This window comes from Myzus persicae, unplaced genomic scaffold (genome assembly GCF_001856785.1).
Source record: "Myzus persicae strain clone G006 unplaced genomic scaffold, MPER_G0061.0, whole genome shotgun sequence".
Lineage (NCBI taxonomy): Eukaryota > Metazoa > Arthropoda > Insecta > Hemiptera > Aphididae > Myzus > Myzus persicae.
Window position 1 is genome coordinate 115,178 of NW_019103985.1, and position 19,309 is coordinate 134,486.

The following is a 19,309-nucleotide window of genomic DNA, read 5'->3' on the forward strand; positions in this document are numbered from 1 at the left end:
CGTCTTCGGGTAGGAAAATAACACGGATTTCTCTATAGTTGTAGCAATGTAGCATAGCAGTCTGCGGAAACTATAAATAGGGTGATAGGAGACGCCGCGCCGGAGTCACGGCGACCCGTACCGAAAATGCTTAAAGTCCTCACTGCCCGCACACTGCATCACTGCAGCCGGACAATATAGAATCCGATTCGCCAGAGCGGCGTTACCGCCAAGACAATATAGGATTTTACCGCCACCGCTCCTTGATCTATGCTTTTGTCACCGCTGCCGCTGCAAACTTTGGACGGTTTCTTTTCCATGATCGCCGTTGCACACCGGCTAGCGGAGCAGCGCGCGCCCCGTGCCGGCGTGTCGCGTCGACGTACCGCCCGCACCCGCCCGCCAATGTTTTGTCAACGGATAAACTTTATACAGCGCTCCGCAGTTGGCGGCCGTTATTTCGATTTTGCTCTTCCGCAGACACGTACCCTGCGCTTGCTCGACATTCGCTCTACGTTCTACTGGCCGCTTCTACGTTTTTCCTGCTCTGCTAGCCCGAACAACTGATTTTATTTTTGCGTTTGTTTGCCGTGCACCGATACTTGTAAGTATTTTACCTTTTATTTTTATTTTTATTATTACTACCGATCGGACAACGCTGCAGTGTGGCTTTTCGTTACGGTTTTTTTCTGGTTCGCCAAACCACGTTTTCAGAAACCACGCTTTTTGACTTTTGGTTGACCGCTACAATTAAAAGTCACGTGGCGAGAGTTAAGTTACCCTGTTTCGTGTTGTATGGGTTACTCTAATTATTAGGTTTATATATTAACATTATTGTTCGATATTTTTAATTTTACCATGTACCTACTTTGTAGGTATTATTTGTATTTAGCATAATGTACCATTCTCGTCGGACATGATTGTTAAGCTTTTATTACTATCACAACTTGCTCCGAAATTTTTTCGTATTTGAGGTCGACAGCCATTTAAAATTCAGACCATATCTTAATAATGTAACTACCGTTACTAATATTATTTCTCAAAACTTGTTTAATTAGTACCACGTGTTTCTGTTGCTTTTAGGCATTTGTTAAACCTATATATACCCAGATTAACAGCGAAATCGATTAAATGATTATTTTTCATATTAGTAATAAACTAAAAACTTTTTCAATGTGCAATAACAAAAGTTATACTTATACATTATGGATTCCTTATAAAATTTGTAACATTTTACTTCATTTAAATTGTTTGAGTTGTAAAAAAATAAAATTGAATTAAATCATAATATTAGAATACTGATTGTTGTTTCTAAATTAATTTTTTTAGTACCTAAAATTGTAAAAATTTTATTTAATCCTAATTAAAATCATTATTAATTGTTTCAACCGTCACTAAACATATAAAAACATTTTTTTGCTTTAATTGATGTAAAATTCTCTCAAAATCTAGTTCCTACATTTAATAAATAACAATTTTGATTACTATAAACACTTAAATACTATTCATTATTATCTTATTGCTGTCAATAATAATCAGAAATCGCATTATTTTGCTGTATTTTTACAAAATTAAATTTAACCTATTCCGTGATATTACACACATACCTACTTAAGACTTAAAAAAAACAATAATAAGAAATCAAGTTATAGGCCCATAGGCCCATATATTTATAATTTATAATAATCTTAGCTTATAAGTTCAGACACTAATAAATTATGTAATATGAATATTAATTGTATTAAAAATTAAAATGTGTAGTAATGAAGTAGGTAAATAATAAAAAGATAGGTCTATATCAAATTATTAAAAAATGTTATATTTTTAAAAACATTTTCAATATCGACCATTACCTATTTAACTTACTAAATACATTTTTTTTCGTTACTTGTAATGTTTTGGTCTTGGTGAATTCATTAATGAAAGAATCTTATCTTTAAGTTCTATATTTGTCAGTTATACAAAGTTTATTATTATATTTTTATAAATAAACTTTATTTTGTAAAAAGTATTTATTATAGAAATGATAATTTATACATCTACTTACTAATGATATAGAATAATAGTATGTTATCCTTTATCATTGGAATCAACTAATACTTTTTGATTGTCATGTAGTTGTTATTTAGATCTATGTAAGATCGATGAATGTGGAGATTTGTTTTTTTCTCAATATTCAAATAAGTTACTAAGGAATTCAATTAATTAATTTTGGTTATCACCTGTCCCGCTCTGTCCATACATGAAAAACATGATCATAATAGATACTTTTTTTTATAGCTTTTATTTTTTAGAATTTTTTTAACTAACAATATTTGTTTAACCTAACATATTTACATATCATGATTATGTTATCGTTTTGTTGTAACAAACAATTTAGTAACAAGATTTATAAGAAATATTTATTTTGACACATAAATATTTTTTATATTTAAATACTAAGCATATTAAACAATTTTTGTTACTTTTCTAAGACACGACTTTGTGTTAATGTATTCCTTATTATCAGGTGTTACTAGTATTTTTAAGTTGCCCAAAACAGTTTTTAGACATAAAAAACAAGTCAACTTATAAAATAAGTAGCTAATTACCATCACATCATAAATTATTTTTTAATTTATAATAAATATAATGCAATACCCTGATTAAAAAAAAAAATATTCTACCTAAAAATTACCAAATGTGCTGAATAGTGAATACCTCAAACTTCGGTAAGTTTAATTTCATATGCTGAACCCTGTCAATGTATGTGTGTTACTTAGTGTTAAGTAAAACTTCATATGCAAATAGGTTTTTTCATGGTAATAATAATTATGAACTCTGTATTTTTTTTTGAAAGAAAATTTCCGAAATAAAATCATTTGAGTAGGTGATAATTTTATTTTTGGATTGTTTATTTTAAGAAAAATTTGACTTCAATACTCTCTTACTTACTAATAAACTAATTATCTTGGACATAAAATATTTTCTACTAGGAATTCTTAATTCTAAGTACCTATACATCTGAAATAAAAATAATTTAAAAAAAAAGGTTTTAGAGTTAATTATAATTTCTTTTGAATGTGCTCCAAATTTTCATTGTTTTGGATATATATTTGTTGATGTATTTTGAACTAGGGATAATATATTCTAGCTGTTGTCTTATAATTTAAGGTGACGTTGCACTGACATTTGTTGTCTCTGCCCTACAAGTGCGATGCATAGCAAATCGCTCAGCAGATCAAGTTTATCTCTGTTAATTTAAAAATTAGTGAATTGACCTCTTTTAAAATTTAAAGTCTAGATTATAATCTAGGCCATTTAGACATAAAAATTGTTTGTAAATCTTGCAATACGTATAACTCGCTTTAAATTTTAAACTAACCAAAATAAATAGTCTGTTGAACATGCAATTAGGAATGTTACGCACTTGTAAGATAGAGACAACAAATGTCAGTGTAGCTTCCTCTTAAGTATAACTTATTAATATAATAGATACTATTACAATGTTATAATATCTCTTACCTATTGGCTCATACTTAGTTTTTGAAGATTACTAATTTTTTGTGTACACACATTTTTTATTTAAGATATTTTTTTGAGCACGATTCAAATATTAAATCTCAAGCTTCTCTTATTTATATTACATTTAATAAGTCAGTGACTATTTAATTATTTATTATTGACCGGTAAATATATTAATGTAAACTTTAAGTTTTAGTTAAACTTTAACTTAGTCAATGGCAAAAAATTGGAATTTGTTAAATAGAAACATACACAAACCTAATTAATTAAAGTATAAAAAAATACTTCAAATACAATTTTTTTTTTAATTTCTCATGCTGGGTTGCCCTTAAATTAATTTAAATTAGTGAACTATTACATTTTTATCAATTTTAATTTAAAATATACAATATGGTTACTAGTTAGTTATATTTTAGAATTTGCATATATTTTTTTTAAATAGCTTTTAAACTAGTAAGTTTAAGTGTAGGACGTACATTTTGTTTTCAATCATGTCATACACTTTTCGCCATTGATGTTAGTTCATAATGTGAAAATGGAGGGTAATTGCTAAGGATATATTCAATGGACTAAGGAACAGACTCACTAGCACTAACACATTTTAATTGAAATATATGTATGTTGGGTTCACAAACAAATAGAATTTCATGTACATTAAAATAATATTTCTATAAATATTGCTCATTGTAAATGAGTGGTTACTATAACAGACAACTGTAACTAGATACAGTGATCTATACATTATGTAAAATTATACATTTTTTAATTCATACTTTGGTTTGACTTTGATTTATATTTTATTATTAAGTTATTATTCTTTACAATTTAAGTTTTATTTTACGACTAATCATTTATTATTTAGGATTTATAATGTCTGACGGTGGTTGGGATGATGAGTCGGGTTCTTCAAACCAGAGAGGTCGTGGCCGTGGTGGGAATCGTGGAGGAGGTCGTGGCAGAGGAAATTATAATAATAGAAACAATGATGACTTTGACTCAGCTTCACAAGGTGATAGTTGGGGAAATGGAGGTGGTGGTGGTGCTGATGAATGGTCCACTAATGATGATGGAGAACGGGAAGGCGGATACCGCGGCCGTGGTGGTCGTGGTGGCAGGGGAAGAGGAAGAGGTGGAGGACGAAATACAGATAGAAGTAATGGTGATGAAGAAGGTGGTGATGGACAATTTGGTGGTGATGACGGAGAACCTCCAGTTTCTGACAAACCCAGACCAACATATATACCTCCAGAAATTGATGAAAATGACGAATATGGAATCGGTGTTGGAAGCAATTTCAACAAATATGAAAACATTGAAGTAAAAGTTAGTGGTGATTCCGTCCCAAAACACATTGAGTCCTTTAAGAGTTCAGGTTTGCGTGAAGTATTAATAGAAAAGTTGGTCAAATGCAATTACACCACACCTACTCCGATTCAGAAGTATTGTATTCCTGTTATTATAAGTGGACGAGATATGATGGCTACTGCTCAAACTGGGTCTGGTAAAACGGTAAGTAATGTTTGAAATTCTTATTAATTGCTTGTTAAATGATTAAATAATTTATATAATTTTATTGAATGGTAATTTACAGGCTGCATTTGTTTTGCCAATTGTGCATACTTTACTTTCTCAACCACAAGATTTAGTTTTTGATAGGGATTACTGTGAACCTCAGTGTATTATTATGTCACCAACTAGAGAATTAGCTATACAAATTCGAGATGTTGTATATAAATTGACAAATGGAACTTGTATTAAACAATCAATTTTGTATGGCGGCACTGCAACAGGACATCAAAGGGGAACATTGGCTGTAAATTTGAATTCAAATTTAATTTAAATATGCAAGCTTAATTTTACATGTTCTTTAATTTACAGAATGGTGTTCATATATTAGTAGCAACGCCTGGACGTTTAAATGATTTTGTTGGTCGAGGATATGTATCTTTTAAATCTATAAGGTTCTTTGTGTTAGATGAAGCAGATAGAATGCTGGATATGGGTTTCAAGCCCGATATTGAGAAAATATTGCACCATGAAACAATGGTCGATGTTGTAAGTAGAAATACCATAATATATTTACTATTAATTTCAATGACATTACTTAGAGAAAGAATAAAATATAAATATACATTCATTATAATTATGTATAACATATAATGTTAATGTTTCTTAATTTATTTATAGAACACCAGACAAACACTTCTGTTTTCTGCCACGTTGGCAGATGATATTCAAATGTTATCAAAAGCTTTTTTAAAGCCAAACTATGTATTTGTAGCTGTGGGTGAAATTGGAGGAGCATGTAAAGATGTTAAACAAGAAATAAGGGAAGTCTCCAAGTTTGAAAAAAAGAAAGAACTAATTAAAGTTTTAGAATCCCTAGGTAGTTATTAATTACTTACATTTATTTCTGAGTCATTATTGTGTTTAAATTATGATTGTTAATGTATTGGTATTATTATTTTTAGGAGATTGTAAGGGAACCATGGTTTTTGTGGAACAGAAAAGAAATGCCGATTTTATTGCTGCATTCTTAAGTGAAAAAGACTACCCTACAACTAGTATTCATGGCGATCGTGAACAACCAGAGAGAGAACAAGCTTTAAGAGATTTTAAGAGCAATAAAATGAAAATTTTGGTTGCCACTGCAGTAGCTGCTAGAGGCTTAGGTTTGTGAATTCTATTTTTTTATTTCCTTCTGGTTATGCTTTTGTTAATTAAATATATTTAAAATTTTTTTTCAGATATAAAAGGTGTTAACTGTGTTGTAAACTTTGATATGCCTAGCTCTATCGATGAGTATGTGCATCGAATTGGCCGAACGGGAAGATTGGGTAATTCTGGTAGAGCAGTTTCATTTTATGATAGTTCTAGTGATAATAATTTATCATCGGAACTTGTTAGGATTCTAAAACAGGTCTGTACATTTAAATTTTTTTATTCTATTGGTGTATTCTATTATATTGTTGGTTTTAGGCTGAACAAGAAGTGCCATCATTTTTAGATGGTGGAGGTGGAAATTCCTATGGTGGAGATTCGTATGGCGGAGGTAGCAATGCATGCAGTGATGTTAGAGTGACTACGGTAAATATTGTTTTGTGTATTGTGTACTTTTTGTTAAATTTCTGTGTTAACAGCTAAATGTTTTTTAATAATGCAGTATTTTTTTTTATTTGTCTACACTATTGGTTTTCTCTGAACCTTCCTACCATACCAAATTTACCTGGGTTATAACTTTTTACATTAAGAGTAAATTTATTTTTTATTATATTACACTTACAACAAAGTTCCCTACATAGGCTGTCTTAATTTGTATGCAAGTTATAAGCTTATACATTTTTACAATTCACAAATTATACTGGGACACAGCTATGTTTTTAGCTCATAGTTAGATGATAGGTGAATTCACATAAATATTTTAATCTTTTATCATCAATATAGAGATGAGGGTCGATCCTGCTAAACAAATGGCTTTGTTGGTGTTTATGGGTTGATGAGAGAAAACACAGTGTGCTGACATTCTCTTTATTTTATTTATTCTGTACTACCTAAATTGAATTATGTGTAATGCAATTATTTTTATTAAATTTTTTTTTTGTCTACAGCAAGCTGCTGACGATGATGGATGGTGAATCAGCTTGGTACATTGAATTATTATTTATTTAAACGACCTAAATATGGACTGATTAAATTAAATTATTAGACTATTTTTAGGTCCATAATTATTAAATATTTGTACAACTTAATATTGGTTAATATTGGTTATGTTATGTTCTTATTATGCTGTATACATATTCTTGTTTGTTATGTTAAGATAAATTTAATAACTTACCTTTATTCCAAAATACATAACAGTTATATTAATATTAGTTTATGGTTTTGATTTGTTACATATTTTTTGTTGATTAATTTGATGAAATCTTGCAATATTAATAGTGAACAATTAATGTGCAGTGTACATTTAACTTTATAACACGTTCACCTCTGCCGCCGATCACAGATCACCATTGGTAGTAGGGCCCTTCGATCCATGATCGTCACTGTGCATATTGAAAATACACTCCTACAATGACTGCTTTATTATTTATCAGGCCATTCAGAACATATTAACGGAAAATTCTTATCATTCTGTTTTTTGATACTTTTATAGTCCCGCAGATGTTTCCGTAGATACGAAGCGTGTGACACCAGATTTGGAATATACGTGTGGCAGTGAACATGTTAAATGTGTTGAAGGATCTGTATTAAGTATTGAAATTCAGGTGTATGAAAATAATTCATTAATCTTACCATTTAACGATTTTATAAGACATTTTAGAGTTTTATTAAGTCATTGTTAATAAGGGAATAAATAGTATAATGTATAATACATTGTCATTAAAAACATGGTATTGACTATTGATCAGTACTACACATGAATATACACTCAATTCAGAATAAAAATCAAACTTGGTGGTGGCAAGTTGTTTGTTTGCAATTGTCAAATGCTTCTCTGCGTGAGCTAGTGCTCAAGAGCTCTTAGCCAAGCCCATGTACATAATATGTTGGGCTGCGAGTTACTTTCCCATTTCGAACAGACTCAATTTAAGTAAATTTTAATGCACTATCTATATGTTATCCTACTTAGTGATCCAGATATTGAAAGTCTTATTATTTTAGGAAAGGCATCATAGTTGCTATTACCAAGACATTCTATTTCTTAAGTACTTTTTTCCTGAGTTGTTATTACTTAACAATTTTTTTTTTGAGCACGTAGATATAATTTCAATAATATTTACACTGGTAGCCCCGTGGGTTTGGATATATCATACGTGGTATTCTATATTAGTATATTTATAACAATATTGTAAATATGATGTCCCTATTTATCCTAGTACAAACCAAGCTCCATTTGGCAAAAATAAATTAAGTTAATCAACAGTGGCATTTTAGACATGAACTTATGATCTTTTTATTGTTCTCCATTAGGTGGCATGTACCTACTTATAAATTTATGATTTGGAAACATAATTCTTGATAAATAAAAATATTTCGTTGTTTATATGGGATTTATTTTTGTGTCATTTTAACTACAATGCCGAATGTTAAAACAAATATTGTTATCCTTAAAAATGTAATATATTTAATAGAAGATTTTTCTTGTGATTTTGTGCGAGAACGCAAAATTGTATCATATTATTAAATATCCTGACATGTGTCATATTGTACTGTTGTATGTTATTAAGTTCTAACATATAACTTCTGCCTGTTATATAATGTATGTGTATATGGTTTGCTCCATAAATTGCTATCAGGTGAACAGTAAAATGGTATTTATATTTATTTTCTATTATTTTAAACATATTATCTCATTACACAATAGTACAATACATTATATTATATTCAGTAAAACCAATTATTTAATGAACATTAAAATCCTCTACTAGTCTGTAATACTGTATTAATCTGTCACTTTAACACTGTACCAGAGATGAATGGTGTTTTGTAGTGACCACCTAAGTACTGTGTAACAGATAATTGTTGGAGTTGTAACTAGTTACAGATCGGTAAAAATAATATAATATTATTATGATAAGATAAACAAGTTTTATCATCAAAGATTATCAATATTCAATTTATATTATATATATTTTTTAGTTTTTGCGATTAAAAAAATATGGTCTAATTTATTTGGTAACCACGGTTATTAATAATTTACTATTTATTTATGCAACCCGAGAATAGTTTACACAATCATTAAAAACCTTACAGGGCCGTTAACAAATTTACAGACTGTTCTTTATGCAACCCGCCCTGAGAATTGAGATACGTAATTTATATCGGAGCAAGGACCCACCATTCTCTCAATGACAATAAAACGAGCCGTTCCGAATTCTGCTGTCCTCACTACGAAAGTGCAAATATTTTATTTATAGATAAGATGGACTTAAAGTTATTTTATTTCACAATTCCTAATTTATTTCAATTATTTTCTTAATAATAATAAGTAATTATTTTATTGTATTACCATTTACCATGATTATAATATATAATATGAAAAGAGATAAAGTTTAACAATAAATTAAAATCACATATTTTATAACCGTATATTTATTATTTAGGTACATATACTAAAATACAAAATAATTGTATTTATATATTACATATTATTTACATTTAACTGGTATGGGTTTTTGTAAATGACTTAGAAACGCTTTGAATATAGGTGGAAGTACATCAGTTTTTACAAATTTTACGGTCACAGAATCTGATAATCTTCAAACTTAAAGTGTTCATTACACAATGAGCTGTACTTTGTAGATACCAAATTCTTTCTTTTAACTTCAATAAACCATCTTTTAAGAAATTCAGGAGGATTATTAAGTGGAAATCTGTCTGTAAAATATTCATAGTTAGGTATAATAGGTATGTTACCTATGCTTATATAATATTTAATTCTATATACAAAATTATAAAATGTAAATATTCACTTTTGTAACTTAATACTTCCACCTTGTATGTGCCTGTTGGTACCAAATGCTGAGTATGAGACAATCATATTGAATAATGTCACAACTCATAAACGAACTGTTAACTAACAAGTATAATTACTAAAATAAGGTTGAAAAATCGCCAAATTAAAAACAATAGGGATTGAGGTTTAAAAGATAGAAAAGATGGAAATTATGTAAAATTTGAGTAAATATCTCGGCGATTATATACGAAAAGAACGCATTATTTATCGTATATTCGTGTAAAATGTAAAAATTAAGTGTTGCCCTTCGGTGGTGAGGATAACGTCAAACGTGAAGGTTCGTTTTTATGTCCAAGTCCGTGCTCCCGTATAATTTATTATCTATCTTATTGAATTAATCTTTTTTTCTTTATTTTCAAGCAGAAGTATATCTAAGCAGTAAGCAATATACTCAAATAGTCAAATATAAAGATAACTTATGTGACTTATTCATACGATTGATGACCTAGTTGCGCCTCTGTATAGTTCACAGTAAAACCCAACGGCGTAACCACGGTGACTATATTTTGTTTAATTCCCCGGGTGCATTGTGATAAAATAAAAATAATCGATTACGTAAATCATACACAACACATATTTTGATAAAAACATATTCACTTTTAACGAAACACGTCTATTACACACGCAAGCGTCATCAAATGTCACAGGATGACGAGTCTAAATGTAACACGGCCTACCAATATTTTAAATGCGCAAAGCCATTGGATTTTTCTTACAGGAATCTTGTGTCACTTGAAGGTATACATAGCCAAGAGCTACTCATACCTATTTGTATTGTTCGTATTGATGGTAATAGTGTAGGCGCTAGGTATGTACTTTTGTATATTTTCCAACCCTAACAATAATAAACCTTAGGTGGTATAGGTACTCCATATAAATGTGTTGATTTTTATAAGTATTACATTAAAATATGTGTTAGTATAAATGTCATTCATATTAAGGGCGTATTATTTCATACCCGACAAATCTGTACCATCCTGAAATAGTTACCTACCTACTATATTATCTGTCACTACCTGTCTACCTAGTACCTAAGCCTGTTCATTGCAACATAAATCAATTCAGAATCTAAATACAGAAAATTCATATTATTTCCAATTTGTGTTAATAATCCCTTCAGGTTGACACAAATGTAATAATTTATGTAAAATACTCGATTGCTTGAATAATGGTTGAGAGAAAGCTGTGAGCTCGTAAAGACGCATTCACACGTAAGTTGTGTTGATCAAATCGCATTGAGATTGGACATCCATTTTACATTACATTTTTTAGTATCATATAATAACCAAGTTGCAATTGATTATACCAAGAATTGACTACAGCTCAAATTTTAAGCCATATTGGTTAGGAGTTATAACCATATAGTTAGCAATTACCATGCCCTAGCACAACACGACACACGACGTATAGTTGTGAATCTGTCTCAACTCTAGTGTAAAAATGAAATGCGTGTAAGCTGACTTACACTCGGTACAAATTCGTTAATAGAACGATCAAAGTTTTTCATGAGCACTGAGCAGTGAAAAAATGCATCAGAAATATAGAGCTTTTGATTTTTTGATAATAATATTAATATTATTAATTAATATTAATTAAATTATTTTGTTTGTTTAATTATATAAACTTACTAATTATAAATCATCAAGAATATCAAAACCCTATAGTATAGAATATACTATTTAAAATAAAAGATAATTTCATTATATTTTGTTGTACATACATATATTTATATTTTTAATGGCATTGGTTCACACAAATAGTTTTCTACACATATATAATTTCATCGTTGTTAACTAAATATCACAGTCACTAAAACATTCGTAAATATAGTAACTTGTGTGGTTTTAGAGTTGAATGGAAACGAAGAACCACTGCCACTGAGAGTGCGAGGAGCTCCAAAGAAAAACCTAAAGAGTAACCGTTACAGGACAGGTTCGTTTTGGCTGAATAAAAACAATTTGAAAAACGTCAACGGCCTGAGGAACCTGGCCGATCGTCTATTCGAAATGGCTGATTACCTCTCGTGGTTAGATTTGTCCGACAATAACCTAACTTCAATCAGTGACGTAAGTATGTACTACAATACTTACTATTATAATACCCATGAATAAGTATACAACTAGTATTCATAGATGCATTTCTACCAGGGACGTCATTTGCGAGTTTCAAAGGTGTGCATATAGAGCATTATGAACTTCTATTAGATTTAAATTTATTATATTTTGATGATTTTTTTTATAATAAAAGTGATCATTTTAGATTCTGAGCGGAACGATGAATGTATTGATTTTACTATAATGTCTGGGTTATTTTCTCTTTCTGCAAATATTTTTTTTAGTAGATAATTCTTTTCTTTTCGGAAAAGGAATATAGTTGGTACTTTTAGGTAAAAATTGAAAATGTACAGTAGTTTTCTAAAATGCCGAGCAAAACTAAAAAAAAAATTAAGAAAAAACATGGATTTTTGTGCAAAACGAGTTTTTAACAAAATTGATTTAGTTTTTTTTGTTATAAAAACTAATAACTGTAGATACTTGAAATTTTCACTGAACGTTTATATTTGAAGTTTCTAAACACTACATTATCTTTAAAATTTTTAAACTTTTTTTGAGATATTTATAAACATAAAAACAAATCGATTTTTAGAAGTTTTTTTTTAATTTTTGTCGATACAGCATTTTTGTTAGGTCAAAAAACTTGAAAATATAGTGCAAATTGATAAAAAAATTAAGAGTAATCCACAATCATTTTTTATGAGAATCTGAAGTTAAAATTATGACATAATTCGTCAAAATCACGAAAATTTGCAAATTGTTTTGAGTTTGTAATTCATAAATATGTTTCTTTTTAAATCTAAGATGTGAAACTTTAATAGTAAATTTCTTTTAGTTTTCCTATCTTTAACAAAAAAATTGATATTCACTAGTAATTTAACGAATTCTTATTGAGCAATTTTCTTATTTTGTTGTAATTTAAAAGCTCATGTAGATACTTGACATTTTCATCCAATATTTATGTTAGCAATTTCCATACATGGTAACATTTTCGAAAAATTGTTTTGAGCTATTTAAAGCCTAGAAATTTTTTTTTATAATTATTTTCGATAAAAAATACTCATGTTGCTGTTTACTACTATCAATGTTGATGACGGACAGAACAAAACACACATTATTGTAAAAACAATACATTTGTTATTACACTCAAAATCTAAACAATTTATATCAGTTTTGATAAATTATGTTATCTATTAGTGGGCTCATTTGTTAAAAAATGACGATTTATTAAAATTAGTTATTGTCTGTAACTTTTATTTCATTATCACTTACCGATGATTTGAATTATTTTGAACTATTTTTTAATATTCTTGTGGAAGTTCTGAGATATTGTAAGAGTGACTTTTCCAAATGATCAAACATGATAGTTATGAACATATTAAAGATAAAAATTATTACACGCGACCATGCCGTGCTCTATATCCCCCCACACCATAATTTTTTTGTTTCTCAATAGAATTATTCATGCACTCTGGTATATACTATATAGCATATATTTGTATTGATACTATTAACGGCGTAAATGGTTCCAGGAATTCCTGCTTTTTCCAAATCTGTCAATGTTGTACTTGCACAAGAACAATATTGAAGACTTTGTGGACTCGTACAAACTACGGAAACTGACTAAATTGCGGACGTTGACGCTGCACAAAAACCCAATGTGCAGGTTCCCGTGTTACCGGAGCTCAGTCATCTCTTTTTTACCTAACCTCCGAAAGTTGGACCATGTGGTGGTAGTTCGCTCGGAACGTGAGCAAGATAGAAAGTCGCTGGACAAGGACATCCGCGTGCGCTTGACGAACATGTATCCGGAAGACTTTCTTTGCACATTAGAATCGACAAAAAGGCCTGATTAAAAAACAGCGTCCTATATTAATATTCCTACAAGGCTGTATTTAATATTGCAAAAACAAAAACAAAAATTAAGGCACTTTAAAAAAACTTTATTCTTTGTACATCATAATACTGCTATACCTGCAACCGTTCGTGGTGGCTATGACGTTATATACGAACTGCGAAAGTACAATAATTATGCATTTTTAAATAAAAAATAGTTACTTTATTTTTTTTTTAATCAATTTTTAGCTTTTTTTGTTATTTTACCTAAATTTAGTCTAGTGAAATAGGCATTAAAAAGTTATAACAAAATAAGTTCAGTGTAAACATTAACAAAATAATATGTATCTTGTATTACATTTTAAAATCTTAAGTACAAAGAGAACATTTTGTATTATTTTCCTAACTCAAGATAATTTGTAAATTTACATGATTTTAACGGATTTTGTCAATGTTCTACCTACGGCCACCTAAAAAAAAAAACTATTGTAGATTACGCTCAACTTTTTTTTTTAATTACACTAATAACAACTTAAGAATAACCTTGTGTAATATTTTCAAGTTTTTTGACTGAGTGGAAAATAAATTATCACAATAATCGAAAAAAAAGTGTAAATTGTAAATATTAATAATACTCAAATATTGTCAACATATTTTGAAAATTGTATGTTGTATGGATAATGGTCATATAAACATTTTGTGAAAAATTAAAGTATCTACGGTTATTTGTTTTTGAGTTACTACAGATTAACACAATTTTGTCGAAAATTGGTGTTGTGTGAAATTCTTGTTTTTTTTAATTTTTTTTATTTTCCTCGTCACATTCCATTAATATTTCTTCAAAAGATGATTTAAAAGGTGTTTTCTTTTTCTGTATATAAAGTGATAATAGATACTATTTACAAAACACTGTTAACTGGGGAAACTAAAGAACGTAACTGCAGGGCTCTAAATTTTATATGAAAAATATGTGTCACGTTTAATTATTTATTTATTTACCGCGTTTCTTGTGAGTTGTGGCTGCGTTTTTTATTTCTTCCTCGTGGTGGCAGACGGCAGTCGTATTAGTCTGCAGTCTCAATAATCTACGGGGGTCTCCAGGCACGTCCTAACGAATTACACCCAAGTAATCTGATTTTCAAGTAAGAATCTCCTTTTTTACTGTAAATTATTCAGTGGATTATTTTTTAGGAATGTTTTTTGTTAATTTACAAAATATATGTTATTTATTGGCAGAAACATAATATTATTTACAATTTACACGTTCCAATCAAGTTTGCGTAAAAAGTGTTCTACTTTTTATCTCACAAAAATAATATGCATCATGCAAAAATAAAATATATTTAAATTCTATCAAATATTTGTTATACACATATTTATCACAAATAGTACAATGTACTAACTTCTACCATCAGTTTTTAAAAATTCGTTGGAAAATTGTTCAATAACAATTTGTTATAATTTAGCACCTTCACTTTGAAGTAGTTTGAACTTAAGGTATTCTTTTAATCTTTTAAATTGATATGTTACCTACACTAAATTCCAATTACAAAATATAACATTTTGTTTCTATACTGCACGACAAACACCCGTTGTAGTAACGATAATAAATAAAGTACCTACGTTAATTCAGTTTTTAATTGTTGGTGTCAGCATTTTTTAAGTTTAAAACATTAGTACTTACTAGGCTATATAATATAAACTTATATATATATATTTTTTCTATACTTAATAATTTAAATTAATTTAATAATACATAAAATCATGTAGTATAAAATAAAATAATAACGAGAGCTATGATGTTATTGACCAAAATTTAATTAAAATATGCATTTAACAATTTTAAAATATACCTTTAAATATATCAAATATACCTATTTTTCAACAAATATATGCAAAAAAACATACTAAAAAAATGTGTTAATACTAATTCAAAGTAAATTATAAATAGTATTAAATATGTACTAAATGTTTATTTTAAACAATTACAAATAATGGGATAATAGTAATTCAGAATAATTTGTGTCTTGTAAATGATTTTAAAATAACTTCATTGCAAAATACATAATAGAAATAAAATACTATAAATATAAATATATAAACTAAAATACATGTTACGTAGTTAAATATCAAGATTACACCGTATAACAATGATTTTCTATTTGTTTAATTATAGTTGATTCCGTGCACTTCGTTGCCCTTTAAAAATGACATCTCCATATAAGAGATTTGATTTTGATAATGCGAGCAGTATATTATTAGGAAGGTGCCCCGCTAGGTGCATACTATTATACTACTATACTATCTATATATGATTATATGAATAATATGTTTTATTTTTATTCATATTTATTTTGATTGTGGACACTCTGATGAGCGGCTATAAGTGAAACGCAGCCTCCTTGGTAGGCAATGTGCGAAGATTCGATTTGATGCATGCTTAAACCTGTTCTGTCCGATTAACCATTGGAAACCAAAAAACAAAAAGAATACTAATTTCCTCTAAAAAATTAAGAAAATGAGTTATTAATTAAGATAAACGTGTTTCCAGTAACCTGTAGCCTGACCTTTTCGTCTGTCAAATTATGTGTTTTACTTGATATTGTATATCTTTGACTTGCAGCATTGCGAGTCCGTGACTTAAATTTGTATGTCTAATTGCTGGCATTTTTAAAAACAAAAATATTCCATCAAAACTTACTAAAACTCCTAATATTTTTGCAATGTTCTTTTTTTTATGTCAATTGCATGTACTTTATCGTTTAAAAGTTATAATGATACTAATATTCAGTACCAATAGTGTTGTTATACGCTCGGTGCGTATTATTATTATTATTATTATTATTATTATTTATTATACAATTTACACTTTAAATATTAAAAAATATTTTGTTTGAGCCACTCTTTACACCTAGGGGTATGAAAAATAATTTACATCACTCTCCTACTTAATATACACCCAAGATTTCATGAAAATCGGTCCAGCCGTTTCGGAGGAGTTCGGTAACAAACATTTTTCATATTGTGACACGAGATTTGTATATAATAGATTAATATCTAATATATTATACATATTCGTCGGGAATATTTTTAGAAGTATACTTCTCTAAAAACTCGAATTCCAACGAATTATAGTCGTCCGTCTAAAGTGTTATGTTTATATTAAATTTTAATTATTATAAATAGGTATGTCACTAAATCTAGAAATTATTAATATATACATTAATATGCTCAAAATGTCAAATATGCGAAAAAGTTTATCGTTTTTTAATAAAGATTTCACGAATCAAATTTGTATCACACTTCGGTGTAATTCTGGCTGCGCGAAAAAAATATGCTAAGTTTTAAACATCCAAGCCTCTTGGATCTCATAATCTCATAATCCCATCTCATAATAACACAAGTTTTCAGAAAACAAGTTATACATTGTCTATTATTGATATAAGAAAATATTTATAAATAATCTTCGATTTTTAGATTTTCTTTTTTTTTTTTTTGATATTTTTATGGAAATTATTAACTATTAATTACTTTTTTTTTACTTTTTGTTATAATTATTTTGTAGATATTGCTTATCAGAGAAATTAATAAATTATTATTTTTATTTATTAAGTACCTATACATTTTTGTGTTTTCTAGTGTTGATGATTTAAAGATTAGAACTATTAGTTCGTGTCCCGTACTCCTGTGGCTGTAATTACTAATTACTAATTAGTACAAACCATGGTTGTATATAGAACAGCAGCTGTTCCATATGGTTTCTAGTCGTCATGGTTTACGTCTATGATAATTGGTAGCATGCCTATATTGTTATGTAGCCAATAGGTAAGTACTAAAGTACCTATTACCTAGTATAGAAGTATAATATTGTAGAAACCGCGGTGCGAACATAGATGTATACATCTACACGTATATACAAGTAAACAACTTGCATACGAGTAGGTACGACGTATATTGTGCAACGTAGGTTACCAACCGTCTACAATACTGTTTGAATTACAAATTATAATAAATTAATAAATACAATAAATATTACTATTATCGGTTTTCATTTGTTTGTTGGTCAATATTTTCATTTGTCGAACATCCGGACCACAACAAGAATTTATTTAAAAGTAAAAACGAAAATGCAACAAATGTACTCTACATGAAAATATCATATTTAAAATTCCTATCAGCGTCTTAATTTTATTTTCGGCAGGGTAAAGAAGGCATTTTACAAAAAAATGGTGCGAGTGAACACGCTGCCCTCCCCCAAAGTACGTATTTGATTAAATTAACTCGTGAACAATTAACAACTATATAGTCCATACGCCTATCAAGATAAAATCTAATCTTTTATTCAATATAACCGACCATCTGGTCGTCAGTTTATAAATAGTATGTTTACGTATTAAATAAATACGATTTAACATGAGTTTTTTTCAATCAAATAAGCATTAAGCAAATATATATATACTTATAATCTACATAATGTATAATATTATACTAGCTGATCCCGTGCATTTTGTTGCCCTTTAAAAATGCCAACTTTATATGAGACTTGGTGGTGATAATGCGAGCAGTATAATATTATGCCTACCTACTGTGGATGGCGGACCCCGCTCGATGATTACTTAATATAAATAGTATGTTTAATTTTAATTTTTATTGCAGATACGACGATGAGCGGCTATAAGTGCAGTTCACCAACCTTGGTAGGCAATGTGCGATAGGTAATTCAATTGTATGCATGCTTATACCTGATCTGCCCGATGAACCACGGCAGGCAACCAATAAACAAAACAAAAAAAATACCAATTTCTAGTTTCTATTAATATATTTATACTTCTCCTATAACCAATAGCAACCTTATATAAACAAATATTTCCTTCGTAAATCTTAAAATCCCTGTTTGAGCAACTTCCCGGCTCGGACCTATCAGGTCCAATTGTGAATCTAAAGTTTAGGTAGTAAGATAAGTTTAATCTTTAGATTCTAAACCATCCAGGGCGTCAAGCAAACGCATAGAAACAAATTCATTCAAATCGATCTAGCCGTTTAGGAGGAGTTCAGTGACATACACATGTACAGTAGAATTATATATCTAAAGATAATATTCTGATTAAAATATGCAAAAATATGCAAAAAATGTGAAATTGTGGGCAACCAATGTATATTCGGAAATGGTCTAAAGAGAAAAATATGCTAATACTTATAGAAATACTAGCCCTATTAATAAAAATAAAAATATCAATTTATTCCTTATCATTCGTTTAGTAAAATAAATTAATAAATATTATGTAGGTACCTACCTCCCAGCCCAGTAAAATGTATTTTTTTAGAAATCTGAAGTATAAAACAAGCATATTTATTATTTTTAATTTTCAAGTTCAATTGTGTGGGAGAGTTCAAAAAGCCCAATAAACACCTCATTAAC

The 19,309-nt window shown here is 29.0% G+C and overlaps 2 protein-coding genes across 2 annotated transcripts; both read left to right on the plus strand.

Annotated features, from left to right (window-relative positions):
* Positions 1 to 423: 423 nt before the first annotated feature.
* On the plus strand, positions 424 to 7,352 carry LOC111037224 (ATP-dependent RNA helicase vasa-like). Its single transcript, XM_022319631.1, has 9 exons — positions 424 to 583; positions 4,346 to 4,992; positions 5,075 to 5,296; positions 5,362 to 5,538; positions 5,671 to 5,869; positions 5,955 to 6,155; positions 6,231 to 6,403; positions 6,463 to 6,570; positions 7,092 to 7,352. Exons 2-9 carry the CDS (start codon positions 4,354 to 4,356, stop codon positions 7,116 to 7,118), a joined length of 1,746 nt encoding a protein of 581 aa, XP_022175323.1. The 5' UTR covers positions 424 to 583; positions 4,346 to 4,353; the 3' UTR covers positions 7,119 to 7,352.
* Positions 7,353 to 10,419: 3,067 nt separating this feature from the next.
* LOC111037231 (leucine-rich repeat-containing protein 51-like) lies at positions 10,420 to 14,069 on the plus strand. Its single transcript, XM_022319640.1, has 3 exons — positions 10,420 to 10,738; positions 11,849 to 12,066; positions 13,587 to 14,069. The coding sequence occupies exons 1-3, from the start codon at positions 10,639 to 10,641 to the stop codon at positions 13,908 to 13,910; spliced, it is 642 nt and encodes a 213-aa protein (XP_022175332.1). The 5' UTR covers positions 10,420 to 10,638; the 3' UTR covers positions 13,911 to 14,069.
* The last annotated feature ends 5,240 nt before the right edge of the window (positions 14,070 to 19,309 follow it).